At 45.0% G+C, this 16272-nt stretch overlaps 1 protein-coding gene and 1 pseudogene across 3 annotated transcripts in view; one reads left to right on the forward strand and one right to left on the reverse strand.

Moving 5' to 3' along the window:
* The window catches only part of SLC35F3 (solute carrier family 35 member F3), a 168813-nt gene that overhangs the window by 92601 nt on the left and 59940 nt on the right, over window positions 1-16272 (forward strand). Inside the window, exon 1 of one of the 3 annotated variants that reach the window (XM_066611448.1) lies at window positions 5046-5271. The exons of the other annotated variants lie outside the window; for them this stretch is intronic. Coding sequence (XP_066467545.1) covers window positions 5196-5271 — 76 coding nt within the window. The 5' untranslated portion in view covers window positions 5046-5195. Of the gene's footprint in view, window positions 1-5045; window positions 5272-16272 lie in introns of those variants that run through there. 3 annotated transcript variants of the gene reach the window in all.
* LOC136637036 (5S ribosomal RNA) lies at window positions 13624-13743 on the reverse strand (annotated as a pseudogene).

Here is a 16272-nt window from a genome sequence, read left to right on the forward strand (position 1 = left end):
AGAATAAAATTGATTTCAAATAAAATACTTCTATAACGTGTTTAAAACTGTTCTGTTCCAAGAGCAAAGCTTTAGGATTATCTTTTCTGTCTCTTTCCCAGGTCTTTATTTCCACTGTAATATTTTATGTAATTGGCAACCCAATTCTATGCAAACCATAATCCCCTGCCTGCAGTGTGAAAGCCCTATTGTCATTTTGCACTTTTCTTACTTACCTCCCTGTTGGTAACAAAGCAATTCGCCATCACAAACCCTGGATAGGATTGGGCTGTAAGAAAAAAATTTACTGACTTCTCCCTAGCTCATCAGGTTTTTCTCATAGCACGCTTCTTTAGTAGCACTGGGTGCTGTGGGCTGGCAGGGAATACGATTGGGTCCTAGGTTTAACAGGAATTACTTTCAGGAAGACATGCGTAGGATTGCATCCTCAATATGTACATCCGCTTCTCCATGAAGCAGTTATGTAGCATTGCTTCCTTATATGCACTTTACTTGCATGTTCTTTAAATATGACAAAAATATATTGGTCTTAAGCTACCATTAATGCATACACAATTTCAGACAATGTTTCATTGATCTTTCTTTGGTTTGCACTCTCCTTCTCAGTGGGACAGCAATTACATGGGAAAGACCCACACAATTGACCATGCCCATGTAGTTGTATTATTAATAGTATGCATGTGTGTGCATGCACACACAATGCAGTTGTGGGTGGCTGAGAAACAGTGCCCTGATTGCAACAGGTATATGTGAAAGGGCTGTGTGTTGACCGAGTGTTACTCCTGTCTTAATGTAAATTTGTGATGCTAGTATTAGTATTATTATAATTAATAATAATAATGTGAAACAGTGGTATGGACTGGATATCATTATTAATATGACGACCTCTTTTCAACAAAAAGTAGTTTACAGAGCAGTTCACATAACAAAATCCATCAATAAATGGTTCCCTGTTCCCATAGGGCTTGCAATCTAAAAAGAGATGCAGAAGAGACACCAGCAACAGCCATTGGAAAAGATGTCATGCTGGAGTGAAGAGGAACAGTTTCTCTCCCCCTGCTAAATATAAGAGGACACCACTTTAAAAGGTGCCTCTTTGACCAATTAGTAGGAGGTTCACATAGCAGTGTGTGAAATTTGTTTTTCCTCTTTTTGTGTTGTCACCTCAGAGTTGGGTCCAAAGTGATAACTATGTTGATTCAACTAGATTTTTAATTTAATTGCTAATTTTGAATATCTGATCTCATAAACAAGGTTCATATTTTTTTTTTAAAAAACCACCTTTCTTTCCTCTAGTATAGATTAATTTAACTGCTTGAAGCTTAGTTTATTTTGGAATGAAAGCAGTATACTTTGAAATTAGTTGTGCAAACACAAGTGACCACTTTTACTGCTTTCATAGATAAGCCAGACACTTTTAAGAAGTTAACAAATAACAGTAATGACTGTGCCTACCCAAAAAATGAATATATATAAACTGGAAGAGCACCAACTATGCAGATTACCTTTGCTAGCTTTACATGAAAGCGTTCCCATTGATTTCAGTGGAGGAGTGCCTGTGTTAATAGTACTTGTAGTTATGGGCAAGTGCTTGTTGAAATGTGCTTGTTGAAATGTGTGTCATGAAACCTCTTCTCTTTCCTCCCCCCCCCCCCCAATCAGTTTCTGGAAGCTGCAGTTTTGACCGAAGGAGCAAAAAGATATTTAACTTCTGCCAGGCATTTTTTATTCAAAATTATTACCTCACTGCTCTGCCCCATAAGATTATTCCCATAAAATATATATTTGGATAATATGCATGGACTTTTATACTTGGTTTAAGTAGGATAATTCTGAGCAAAGAATAGCCAGCAGGCTACATATTTGCTGCCCCTCAAAATTTTAACCTTCCTTAAGTTAAAAAAAAAAAAGTTGGGGTTCTTTGCACATATTTGTATGTAGCATGTGTAATCTAACCCCTTTGATTAGTTATTTAGGGTGCAATACACTTTAGGGTGAGTTTAGGACACTTTAGGACACTTCGCTCACAACAGGAGAGGAAACTGAACGCTTTCCACATGCGCTGCCTCCAATGCATCCTCGGCATCACCTGGCAGGACAAAGTCCAAACAACACGGTCCTGGAACGAGCTGGAATCCCTAGCATGTATGCACTGCTGAAACAGAGACGCCTGCGTTGGCTCGGTCATGTCGTGAGAATGGATGATGGCCGGATCCCAAAGGATCTCCTCTATGGAGAACTCATGCAAGGAAAGTGCCCTACAGGTAGACCACAGCTGCGATACAAGGACATCTGCAAGAGGGATCTGAAGGCCTTAGGAGTGGACCTCAACAGGTGGGAAACCCTGGCCAGGCTGTGCAGCATGGCCTTTCCCAGTTTGAAGAGACACTTGGTCAACAGAGTGAGGCAAAGAGGCAAAGAAGGAAGGCCCATAGCCAGGGAGACAGACCAGGGACAGACTGCACTTGCTCCCGGTGTGGAAGGGATTGTCACTCCCGAATCGGCCTTTTCAGCCTCACTAGACACTGTTCCAGGACCACCATTCAGAGCGCGATACCATAGTCTTTCGAGACTGAAGGTTGCCAACTAAAAAAAAATCCTAACCAACTTTCCAGCACTGAGGTAAGAGCAATGCAACTTTGAGGTAAGGGAACAAACATTGCCTTACCTTGAGGAAGCCTCCATGACTGCCCCCAACTGCAGAATGCAGCAAGTGCCCCACTGGCACAGCTATGCCAGTGCTGGAAAGTTGGTTAGGATTGCACCCTTAGTTTCTTAGAGAAAACTTCTGTCTTGTTTTCATTGGGGACCCCATATTCTTTAAATTTATCCTTCCCTGTATGCGTATATTCAGTCCCTCCTGCTATTCAAGAACATCTTCAAACATATGAAAACAAGAACATTTTATCTGGTTAACCAATAGCCCTGCCTCTCATTCAGCTTCTCATTCTGCCTCTTGCTTCTTCTTTCCCTTTGTCTTTATTTACCAGTCTTTGTAATCTTGTGAGTAAAGCTGTGGTTCTTTTTTTTTTTGTACAGAACCTTGTTTTTTAGGTGATCTAGAATTTTTTTTTAGAATTTGAGTGACTGCATTTATTGCTTAAACCAGTGGAACCAACCTTTAGGAGCCTGCCTTTAGGAGTCCAACCTTTAGGAACCCGAGGACTACTGAGGCAAACAGTGGAATTGGTGTGTGGACCACATGCCTCCTTCCATCCCCACCACTCAAAAAATATGATTCAATTTGGTAGCCCATGGGGGAGTGCTAAGTGAGACACTGGAAATGCCAGCTGCGGGGTCCATTTTCCGCCCTCTCTGGTGGTCCATGGGGAGAATGGACCCTCCCACACCTGGCACATCAGCAAGCACTGGACCACCAGAGGGGGGGGGAGAATGGACCACATTCAGCCACAGCTGACACTTCAGTGGTCTGTGGGGGAGCACTTACTTGGCAAAAGACCGGAAGTGATCAAAGGTGATCATCTTTTTTTTTTTCCTGAGACCTTGTGGACCACTTCTCAGGGTCTCACAAACCACCTGTGGTCCCTAGACCACAGGTTGGGAATCACTGGCTTAAACTCCATTCCAAAAGAAAAAATGTGGCTGTAACTCACCATTCTGTTCTGTTCTTTCTTTGTGGCATTTACTACAAAATGAAGCTGTCAACCAACAACTGAAATATTCAATATTGTTTGGGTGGAGAGAATAAAAATGCAGCCCTTTAGATAATCCCGTTCTTCCTCAACTAGTCCATTTTTAGGGGTCCCGTTAGGGAGAAGGGCGGGATAAAAATAAAGTTTTATTATTATTATTATTATTATTATTATTTATTTTACATGAATTTTACTTCTTACATTACTTCTTCAACTAGTCCATTTTTACATGTAATCGAGGGGTTTTACAACCCCTCTAATACAGTATGCTTCAAGTACAAAGAATTGGTTGCTTAATTTATCTTTTACAGATTGATTTCATCCAGTTCATCGCTGAGCAGGGAATAAAATGCAAGCAGGCAACTGAAATCTTAACTCATCCCCCTGTTTAGTACCAAGGTAGCAGGTTTCGACATGACATACTACATGAAGCAGTAAAGCTGTAACACCATTCTGAGGCTTAAGGAGTTTATCCTTTTCTCTTTTTCTGCTTAGTAGAAGCAAAGAAACAACTAGATTCACAATACCTACACATCTGCTTTGAGAGACTAATGAAGTTCAACATTCATTACCATGTTGCTGCACAATTTTGATTCCTGTGACATAAAAGTAACCCTGTTCTAAACTGCACTAAATTTGAAACAAATTAAAGTTATTTTATATCTATCAATCTTTTTGAGCTGTAACATCTTTTTGTGATGTCAGGGTTATGGATCATTTAGAGACTCAAAATAGCTGCAGGAGACCTGTTAGTTTTTTAAAAAAAAAAATCTTTTTTTTAATGTTTTTTAAAAATCTGAATTGTCCTCTTAAAGTTCAGCTTGTGAAATGAACTGAAGCTGCAATCCTGTCCTATGCACACTTTCCTGAGAGTAAGCCCCACTGAAAACAATGGGATTTACTTACTTCTGAATAGACAAGCATAGGATTGGGCTCACAGACTGCAATGCTGTGCCCTCTTACCTGGGAGCAAGTCCCATCCAACTCAGTGGGGCTTCCTTCTGAGTAGACCTGCCTAGGAGTGCACAGACAGTATAGGCAGTCTGGTTTTTCTTGATAAACCTCACACCCCCAAGACGGATTGCAAAGGTCTGCTAGACAGAAGGGTTTTTTGGACTGCTGGCTGTGGCTGCAATCCTAGGAGTAAGCCCCACTGAAGATAATGGGACTTCCTTCTGAGTAGCGGAGCATAGGATTGTGCTCTAACTCTCTGCTGGGGATCTTCCCTTCCGTAGGGCCTGGGGGGGAAGGAGGCTCTGCCGGGGACTTGGGGGAACACCGGGGGTGTGGGGAACACGCTTCCCTCGGTGGTGTGGCAGAGCAGGGCGCCAATGGCGGCGGGGCGAGGGGGAGTGGATTTGCTGGTGACGTTTTGTTTGCAGCAAGGCGAGGAGAGCGTGCAGGCGAAGAGGTGGCGGCAGCCGCAGCGGTGCGCCGGGCTGGCAGTGGCCGGGGAAGGAAGGGGAGCTGGGCGCTGGGCCGCCCCCGGCCTCAGGATGTAGGCGAGCGGCGGAAGGGCTCTTGCTGGCAGAAGGGCTCACCATGAAGAAACACTCGGCCAGGGTAGCCCCGCTCAGCGCGTGCAACAGCCCGGTGCTGACTCTCACCAAAGTGGAAGGTAAGGCTGCACGCTGGTGCCCGGTGGGCGCCCCGCGTGGGGGCTGCAGTGGTATCCCTCGCCTCACACTGCGGTGCAAGGGACTGCCTGCTGCAGTGGCTCCCGCCCTCTGGAAGGAGGAGGGGGTGATGCTGGCTGGCTGGCATGCCTGGCTGGGCTCCCTGCAAGGCAGCGCCCGCCCGCCCGCCCGCCAATGCGGGCACTGCTGCTGCTGGGCTGAATGTCACCTTCCTCGCTGTGCACCCGCCTGGGAGGAAGGGACCCCCGCCCTCCCGTCCGAAGAACTTGTCTGCGGGCTGCGAGAAGAGGGCGTGTGAACTTGCTGCACTGGGGTAGCGCGCTCCTTGGGGGGCTGGGGAGACCCCTTCGGGGGCGAAATCACCTGGGCGGGGGGTGGCGAGACTTCAGGGAGCAGTCCAGGGATGCTCTGGTGCCAGGAAAGAGACTCCCCGGCCAGGGGTTGCCTCGACGGCTGGTGGGCTGAGCCAGCGGCGAGACTCCGGGCTTCTGCGCGGCTGGGCCTGCAGCAGTCTCGAAAGATGCTTCTTCCTCCCGCTGAGGCCACGCAGCCCCGTTCGGGTGAAGGTGGGGAGTCTGGGCATCCGGGAAAGACCGACGGCTGGGTGCCAGTCAGGCTGCAATCCTCCACACACTTGCCTGGGAGTAAACCCCATTGAAGACGGTGGAACTGACTTCTGAGTAGGCATGCCTAGGCTTGCACAGTCAGTACTGCCTGGGGAGGTGCAGGTGCAGGTGCGGGCGAGTCGGAAGTAGCTCGAAAGGAAGCCCCGGGTGGAGAGGCTGGTGGTGCTGCCGCCTTCTCAGAAGCCTCTGGAAGCGTGGACGTCTGTCTGAGACCCTGGGCCAAGGTGGAGAGAGGGAAAAGAGAGGTGAGGAAGGAGACGAAAGTGGAGACTGTGTCCCTGGAAGGGGAGGGAGGAAGAGGAAAACTTGGGCTCGAGGGGGCAGAGAAAAGCTGAAGACAGCCCTCTCTTCCAGGCACGCACTTCCCCAGAAATAAGCTCCACTGCATTCAGTGAAGCTCTTACTCCCAAGTAAGTGTGCAGTTGTACAGTGTCATTGTGGTGGTGTAAGGGACTCACAGCCCGATCCTTTGCATGTCTGCTCAGAAGTCAGTCCCACTCAATTCAGTGGGGCTTACTCCCAGTTGCTCCATTCAATTACCCAACTCATTGTCTTTGGGAGGAAAAAACTTTTTAAACCCCAAAATGTGCCTTTCCTAGCTTTTCTTGAGAGCTGGGGGTTTGCAGTATTCATGGCTGTGCTATTTAATTCATGAACAACTTCTATACTTAAGAAGTGTTTCTTAATATGTAACATGAATCATTGGGATTAGAAGGAGAGAAGAAATGTGATGAGGTCCAAAAGGAGGAAGACAGGTTGTGAGGTTGGAAGAGTAGGGCTAATGTAGGCGCAGGGGAGAGAATAGACAGGAAACAAAGGAGGTTCAACAATGAACAAAAGAAAATATGAGATAGTCAAGGCAATGAGAGAATTAAACAAAGGTGAAAGAAAAGCTGTGTGAGAAGGCACAACAGCACAGATAGACATGTGGTAGCTTTACAAAGTGCATGTGTTGCATAGCTGGAGTGTGCAAAAGACAACATTTCTTTCTTTGATTGGAAAATACATTAGAATAGAGTGGAGAGAGCAGATTTAAAAATATCCATTAGGCTGTATGCCTGTGCACACTTTCCTGAAAGTAAGCGTCATTGAACCCAGTGATCCTTCTGGATAAATATGCTTGAGATTGCACTGGGAAAGAGGTAGATTCAGGCTTTGTCTCTTATTATTGAAACTTCTGATTTCTGGGGAGTTTCAAGCTTCATTCTGGAGCATAACAGATAATGGATTATAAGAAAAATAGAGAATGCCCTACTGACCTTTCTTTAGTGGCCAGCCTAGACCAGAAATGTGTGGTCTTCCATTGTGTTAAATTGTATCCTATTGTGGCTTTTTTGTATGTGTGCGAGCTTTAGTGGGATCCAGATACCATATGGCAATTCTCAAAGGATCAAAATGACCAAAACCCAACACTTTTATGTTTGCGCTACTCTGTTTTGGCGTATGTACAGATTTTATTTTATTTTTCCTTGGAAGAATCATTCAATGCTCAGAGGATGTTAGCTGCACAACAGTGTACTTCAAGATGTAAAAAAACCTTGTAGATGGGTTTTATATATTTTCTCCTGCTTCACCACAGCAAATTATTTTGCTAAAACATCCAAGAGGCCTGTGTCACCTTAAAGACTAACCAATTTGTTTCAACATAAATGTTTGTGGATTACTGTCCATTTCATCAGATGCTTGGTGAACTCCCTAGTAGGCAGTGATGTGTGTGTGGTGTGTGGATCCACACAACACATAGGAACAGATTTATTTTTTTTAAAGCAGCAGAATGAATTTGCAAGAAGAAATGAAACAAGGCTAATCTTGTAATAAACTTAATAGGATGTAAGATTAGCATAGGAAAATTCACAGTTAGTGATAGCATTGCTAGAAGATGGTCAGTTAACTCTGTAATATGATAAAGAATCCACATCATGACTGAGCCCCCATCTTGTGATGATATCCAGTCTTAATATAACTTTGGACGCAATCCTAACCCCTTATGTCAGTACTTTCCAGCACTGGCATAGCTGTACCAATGGGATAGGTGCTGCATCCTGCAGTTGGGTGTCACTCTTGGAATCCTCCTCAAAGTAAGGGAATGTTTGTTCCCTTACCTCAGAGCTGCATTGCCCTTATGTCAGTGCCGGAAAGCAATGACATAAGGGGTTAGGATTGCGTCCTTTGTTAATCTTCAAGGAGCCACAGGTTCTTTGTCGTTTCTACAGCTATATGGTTACTCCCTTGGAAGCTATTTTGCTAAGTGCTTTCCCTTCTCCCCCACCCCAAATCCTCTTGTGTCTCCTGTAGTCCTGTTTTGCAGGCATGCTACAATGGAATTATTGAGGCTTCTGTAGTAGGGATGACCCAGAAAGTTAACATCTGCTTCACTGGTTACTCCTCCCAACACCACAATAAAATCAATCCAGTGTGGAGGAATTGCAGCTACTGGAGCCCAAGAGAATGCATCACCTACCAGAAAGTCTTTCATTGATATGCATTACCTTAATGCCTTCCAGCATTTCCTTCTCTCTGCTTGTATAGTAGCTAGATTTCCCTGAAAGGAGAGAAGAATTTTATGCTCTTTCTAATATGTGACTGCAGTTTCAAATTATTGTGTCACATGCACAGATTATTTCAGTCACATGCACTGACTGAACCTGTAAGACTTGTACAGTCACTTCATACATGCATACATGTGTGGCAGCAAACGGAACCTTTGTACATCTTCCTACATCTCCAGCACACAGTGTACTTTTTATAGTTTGTGTGAAACTTGGGCTCAGTATCCTTCCATCAACCCCTGCTGACTGGGCAAAGAGATACCTTTCAAAGTGATGTCCTCTTATATTAAACAGGAGGAGAGCAACTATCCCTTTTCACCCCAACAAGTCACCTTTTCCAGTGGCTGATGCTGGTGCATCTTCTACATCTCTTTTAAACTGTGAGCATTTGAGTACTGGGAACCCATTTATTGATTTGTTTGTAAACTGCTTTTTGAATTACTTTTTGTTGAAAAAGCAGTATAGCAATAATAATAAAAATTTTATGAGGATGGGAATGAAATAGCTGTCTAAAGATGGTATACACATGCTCTCCCCCCGCCCCTCATTTTATGAATCATAGGTTGATGAGACAGGTGCCTTTTCTAATGCTAACCTATCTTGAGTCATTCCTGCTTTGAATCTCTGTAGATCATTAGTTTTTGAATCCTCTACCTTGGGTAGAAGATTTACATATTAGTTCATCTGCTGAGGATCTACTGAGCATTATTGATCATTATAAACATACTCTAGGCTGCATGCTCTGTTCAGAGTGCACCCTAGAAATACATCCAGCACTTTCCCATTGCTGTGCATTGCAGAGGAAAATCAGTATGTCACTATTGATACTGAAGAACTCTGATAAACTTCTGAAGAAACTTTCTGGTTCTCAGACATATTGTAGAAAAACAGTAATTGCTTTAGAAATCACTAACAAAAGGTTAGTATAGTCTATAAATCTCATCTTCTCTCTTATCTGTTATCATCACTACCAAGTTCCAAACTAATGTAGTCACTAAAAAGGATTACTTTTTTGTTGCTGTAGTTTTTGCTTCTGCTGTTTTCCTTTTTCTGAGATTTCTTTAAATCAGGGGTGCTCACACTTTTTGGGCTCAAGAACTGCTTTGAAACCCAGCAAGGCCCGGAGATCTACCAGAGTTTTTTTTTAAATCCCATTATAGTCAGTGGGGCTTACTCCTGTGTAAATGTGGACAGAACTGCAACCTCAGAGCCCAACCCTATGGTGTCTACTCAGAAGTAAGTCCCATGCTAGTCAATGGGGACTACTCTCCAGTAAGTGTGGATAGGAGCTTTAGAGCAGGTGTGCTCAAACTTTCAACTTTAGGGATCCTGGACCTTTAAAATTGTGTAGGAGAGAATTTCAGCAGGTGCAGCTTGTCATCTGTGGGATGACAAGTTGCACCTGCTGAAATTCTCTCTTCTATACACTTGTTGAAGGTCTAGCATCCCTAAAGTTGAAAGTTTGAGCACCCCTGCTTTAGAGACCAATCTTTTACATGTCCCCTCAGAAGCAAGCTCCATGCTAGTCAATGGAACTTACTCCCGGGTAAATGTGGAGAGGATTGCAGCTTGTGTGCCCAAGCCTAAGCCTGTCTCCTCAGAAGTAAGTCCCATGCTAGTCAATGGGGCTTACTCCTGGGTAAGTGAGGAGAGGACCACAGCCTTGGGCACCTGCATATCTCAAATGCTGCTGAACTTCCCCAGCCGGACGCTGCCACCACCCTGCATCAGCACTTCTGAGTGGCCCCAAGCAACTCCTCCAGACAGTCCTGGGCTGCTCCTGAGCCCTTCTGGAGACGCTCCTCAGGTTCTCCAAGGCACAACCGAAGTTCTGCAGCCTTCCCTGCAAAGTCAAGCCTAACCCTTGTTTAGCTCCACTACCTGGGTGTAGTCTGGGTGTAAGAACCATTGACTATAATGGGACTTACTTCTGAGTAGACAGGCATAGGATTGATCCTATGCACATTTACCTGGGAGTAAGCACCATTGCCTATAATGGAATTTAATTCAGGGTAGAACAAGCATAGGACTGTGTTGTAGGGCTGCAATCCTATCCATACTTTCCTAGGAGCAAGTCCCATTGATTATAATGAGATGTACTTCTGAGTAGACATGCATGGGATTGGGCTCCAAAGCCCATTTTATCAGATGCATAAAGTGTCTGCATTTAGCAGACAGATGCACAGGGGGATACAAAGAAAAAGTTATAGGGGGAAAAAAGCAATTAACAGTACAGTTTTCTGCATGTTTACTCAGAAGTAAATCTGTGTTCAAAAGATTCACCTCCAGGGAAGTGTGAAGTGATGGTACAAAACAACCTCGCAGTTCCATTGGGACTGAATTGAATATGTGGCTCAATTTTAGTTCCATGAAGCCAGAGCCCCATCCTATGCATGTCTACTCAGAAGTAAGCCCCGTTAGAGCCAGTGGGGCTTCCTCCCAGGAAAGTGTGGACAAGCTTGCAGCCTCAGAGCCCCATCCTAGGCATGTCTACTCAGAAGAAAGCCCCATTAGAGCCAACAGGGCTTACTCCCGTGTAAGTGGCTAGCACTGCAGCCCAGCCAGGCTCCTTCCCACACGTACCTCGTGTCATCGGTGAAGAAGCGCGCCTGAAGCTGAGCCTTCGCAAGAGCCCGAGCTGGTGATGTGAAGGGCAGAAATCCGCAGCCTGCCTGCTGCCCCCGAAGCAACCTCGCCGCTCCCACGTGGCCCGGTTGGGAGCGGTCTAGCTAGAGCTCTGCAATCGATTAGTGAGGGCTGTCCTGCAAAGTCAAGCCCAACCCTGTAGCAGCTAAAGGCAAAATGAGTCGATCGCGGAGCCCTTGGTCTATAGACTAGAATAGACTAAGGGCTCCGCCATCGACTCATTTTGCCTCGCGATGGACTGGTAGATCGCGATCGACATGTTGAGCACCCCTGCTTTAAATGATCTTGAATACCTGGTTTGTTTATGTAGAACAGGGGTGTCCAAACTTTTTGACAGGAGGGCTTCATCATCTCTCTGACACTGTGTTGGGGGCTGGGAAAAAAGAATTAATTTACCTTTCAAATTTACATAAATGTACATAAATGAATATATTAGAGATGGAACTTATATGAATGAATGAAGGTCTTGCAATAGCTCAAAGCCTATAAAAGGCCTTGTGCAAAGCATGGCCGGCCTTTCCTTTGCTGCTGCATCACACACATGAAACAGCAAGCAGTGGAGCAAGCCCTCGTCCCACAGTTCACGCAAGCGGTTAAACAGTCACCCTCACGCTGAGAGCAGTTGCATAGGGGCAAGCACGGGCTCCAGCAAGTCTCCAGAGGCCAGAGGCTCATTGGACACTGGGGGCTCCCCATGGACTGGGGGAGTCCCCAAGGGCTGCAAGTGAACCCTGGGCTGGGGTTTGGGCATCCCTGATTTAGAATATTTTTATTGTGTTTCTTTTACCCATCCAGATTCACAAACCAGCTTACAAACCAATCAATAAACAGGTTTTAGATTCTTGAGTCAGGATTGTTATCCTTCAATAGCTTTCAAATATAGTAGCATTATAAAATGGACTTTTTGTGTACTATAAAATTCCAACTTTAATTGAAATTGATGTTTGACCTGCTTGCTTTGAACCAAACAAGCATTTAAAAGTACAGCAAATACCCTTGCTGTGATCAGAGACAAATCTTACGAAATATAAATTTCTTTTGTTTCGGATATCCCTTCTTAGGGACTTTAGAAGTAACATTGAACGTAAATGAACTTATGGTAACAGAAACGCCCTCAGCATCTCTTTAGCTCATCCATCACATGGAAGTGTTAATCAAGTCTGCCAGTTTGTTGTTCAGCCTTGAAATCTTTATCTACCTATCAATATATTAGATTAGTTCTTATGGAAATTAATTTTATTACCCACCTGACTATAGGAATTGGGTCAGCAGTGGCTCAGAAAACCACATTTTGTGAAATTATCTGCCATTCCCAACTGTGGACTTATCTGAAAGTCCTTGATACTTGATAGGGCAAAATAAGAAATGAAAGGAAGTTTGGGAGACTCTGTGTTGTCCCTACTGAGGTAGCAATTGTGTTTTTGTTTCAAGATGTACAATTTAAGGCTCAATTCAAGGATGCCCGGTGGTAGGTAAACCTGTGCAGGACTTGGGAGGGAGGCAAGGGTGTAGATGGAGTAGAAGGTCTGGGTGGATTGGACCTGGGAAGAGGGCAGGTTCAGCTGCAGCAGTGTTTGCCAAATCGTAACCCCCTTCATTGGCCCGATCTGCCTTTATGGGTAAATGTGGGCTTGCACCAGTAATGTTGCTGGCACAGGTCTGAGTTGACACATGGCAGTAGTGAGGGCTTAACCTTGGGGAAGGGAACAATTATTCCACTGAGGATACCTCCAGAGGCCATAATGCCCCCATGGGATACAGTGGGCGCTATGTTGTCAGCACAGGGAGTGGATTGGGGTGTTCAACTGTTAAGTGGACTAATTCCCACAAGGAATTTTAATTTATTGAATTTAAAATGAAAACTCCCCCTCCCCACAACACTGAAGTGGGTACTGAGGAATTCCTTCCTATGATTTTCTTGTTACCTTTAAATTGATAACTTTTTTGTTGCACTTGAGACAGTCATGCCAAATATAGTCTGCTTCTTTTCTGTTTAATCTTATAACCTCTTCAAAGTGCTGTTTCAGTTTTATGACTGCTTTTCATCTTCATCTTGAAGAATGGAGTTCATTGCAATGTCCCTGTTTGCTAACCCGAATGCCATCCAGTTATTCCTTTCTTCAGTTAATATCTTTTTTGCCATTTTCCTGCATCCTGAAAATAGTATTTATAATATTCATATTTATGGACTGCTTTGCAGAGACTACGAGCTACATTTTATTTAACCCAATTAAGAACAAAATGCTGTAGTCTTTAGACCTGTGCAAACATTCTTGAAACCCAGAGTCTCTCCATGTATGCAGAGTGCCTATTACAGCCCAATCCTATCCTCCCTGGCAGTGCCAGGCTCAGTGGCACTGAAATGACCACAGCTGTTTCCAGCAGGGCCAGGGAGACTGCTGGAGGTCTCCTCAGGGGAAGGGGACATTAATTCCCCTACCCTGAGTGAAGCCCCGGCCCCAGCAATGGGGCTACTGTTTGGCAACCTTCAGTCTCGAAAGACTATGGTATAAGCCTACAGCACCCGGTATTCCCAGGCGGTCTCCCATCCAAGTACTAACCAGGCCTGACCCTGCTTAGCTTCCGAGATCAGACGAGATCAGGCATGTGCAGGGTAACAGTTGCTTCTGGGGCTACTGAAGCCTGCAGAAGCTATTTTGAAGCCTGGGCATAGGATATGGCAGACAAGGCTTCCCTGTTCCACCTCCTAACCTGGGACAGTACAAGCAGTATGCTTGTTACTCAAGCCCATAGGATTAGGCTCCCAGAGTGCCAACAAGCCCCACCTTCATTGTTGTCAGGAATTGCCTTGTCCCCACCCTCTCCATGAAGAGCGTTTGTTCGCATGCCAAACACTGTCCACAAGGAGGGTTGTTCCCCAGTATTAGGACGCTGGTCATAGAAAAATAGGAAAGCGGGGGGGGGGGAGCAGGGCTACAGAGCTGTGAGGGGTTGGGCTTGCCAGCACACTTTGGGATGCTGTATAAGTGTGGAGGAGTCTCTGTCTGAAAAAGGCTTTCATCCTCAGTATTTTTAGTTCTAATTTGGAGAGCATGAATGTTACCTGAAACAACAGTACCCCTTGATAAACACACAATGGCTACTTGATTATCTTGGATAATAAGATAATTGTAAATTCATAAGAACTAATTGCTATAGCACTAATTAGACACTGTATGATTGTCAAGGACTATTTGTTTTTTTGTTTATTTAATATGCCTGGGTTTTTTTACCCCACTTTTCCTCCACTACAGTGGGCACCCAAGGCAGCTAACATAAAAACCATTAATGTAAAAACAATGCAGCAATAAAACTAAAAAAAGAAAGCGAAAGGCAGCGGTACAAACAGTCATAAAAACGTCAGCAATACATAACATTATAAAATATCGGAGCATAAAGCAACATAATGGTACACAGAAGAAGCGACAATATATGATAATAAAAAGTAAAAGACAGCCTTGAAAGATGGCAATAAAAGCGGACATAAAATGTCAAAAAATCAGCAGGAAAATTCCCACAGCAAACCAGCAATATGCAAGTGCCACCTGGAAAAAAAAATTTAGCCCCTGCCAGACTGCTTCAAGGGAGAAGGCAGTTTGTAGTTCACAAGGGTGTTCCATGACTGTGGTGCCACAGCTGAGAATGTCCTTGTTACCACTCCCTCACTTCTGTTGGAGGTGGGAAATGTAAGATGGTGCCCTCTGACAATCTCAGGGAGTGGGCCAGACTGAATTGGAGAAGGCGGTCCCTCAGGTACTCCAGTCCTAAGCTGTAGAGGGCTTTAGAGACCAAAACCAGCACCTTGAATTGGGTCCAGAAGCAGACTGGCTTAGTTGCCGGAGCAGCAGTGCAGCAGAATAATTGTTGAGGCCTGGTGACCATAGGGGCCACTGAGTTCTGCTTTGTGACGTTTCTGGACTATCTTCAAGGGATTAAGCCCCATAGACTATAATGGGATTTACTTCTGAGTAGACGTACATAGAATTGGGCTCCAGCTCAGATGTCAGCAAGACATTGACCGCTGTGGTCAGGTCTGACCTACTCAAGTAACTGCCACTGGCACATCAGCCGAAGTTGGGTAAAAACATCTTGCCACAGCTATCACCTGCCAATCCAGGAGCAGCTGTGGATCCAGGAGGACTCCCAGGTTGTGCAACCGCTCTTGCAAAAGATGTAGAACCCTATTCAGAACAGGGTGATGATCTAGCATCTGCATCGCTCCTAGCTACTTTAAGGCAGTGCTCTTTCAACAGCCCCCCAGGTGGAAAGGAGAGATTTGTCTGGGTGCCATCACATTCCAAATCCTTGGATAGCCATTCCTAGCCATTTTGGGTAGATGTTAAACAGCATGGGGAATAAGGCACCCACCCACCAGTGACCAAGGTGCTGAACAGACATCTGTCAGCATCACTTTCTGGGACCTGTTTGCCAAGAAGGAGCAGAACCACTGCAAAACAGTGCCACCCAGCCCGAACCCTGCCATCTGCCCCAGTAGGACATCATAGCTGATGGTGTTGAAAGTCAGCAAGCTGTCTAGCAGGACCAACAAGGATGCACTCCCTCTGTCCAGTCTCTGGCTCAGGTCATCACCAGGATGACCAAGCCTGTATCCATGAGCCATGCCTAAAGCCAGACTGAAAGAGATCTAGATAATGCCTGATTATAGTTATAGTATTGTCTGAGGATGATATTATCTTTCTAATCAAAATTTTTATTCTACCTGTAACTACATGTTTCACACAAATGTATGTAACCAAGCCCTATGGTCTGTTTAGCCTTTCAGGAAAGCTCCTTCGGGAGGGTGGCAGTTTAGAGTGACGAAGTGGGGTGCTTAAACTTTTCCCTGCCTGCCTCTTCATTTCTGTCAATGCTTCTCATAAGCCACATTTCTGCCTTCTGGGATTCCAACTTGCTGCTTCAGGGAGGCGGTTTTCCCCTTTAAAATGGTGTGGGAGGAAGAGTGAACCTGTCCCTTCATGCATCGTGGACCTGACTGGAATCACCCCCCAGTTGGCTGGTTGGAATTGTAATGGATGGAAGCACATAATGTGACCCTTAAAGAGCAAGAGAATTATTGGAAGCAGACAGCCATTACTGCAGGTAGTATTTACTCTCACATTAGACAGAATGCAGTGGGCAGTTGGCATCCCTGGAGGATCCA

Source organism: Tiliqua scincoides, chromosome 1, assembly GCF_035046505.1.
Source record: "Tiliqua scincoides isolate rTilSci1 chromosome 1, rTilSci1.hap2, whole genome shotgun sequence".
NCBI classification, from domain to species: Eukaryota; Metazoa; Chordata; class Lepidosauria; order Squamata; family Scincidae; genus Tiliqua; species Tiliqua scincoides.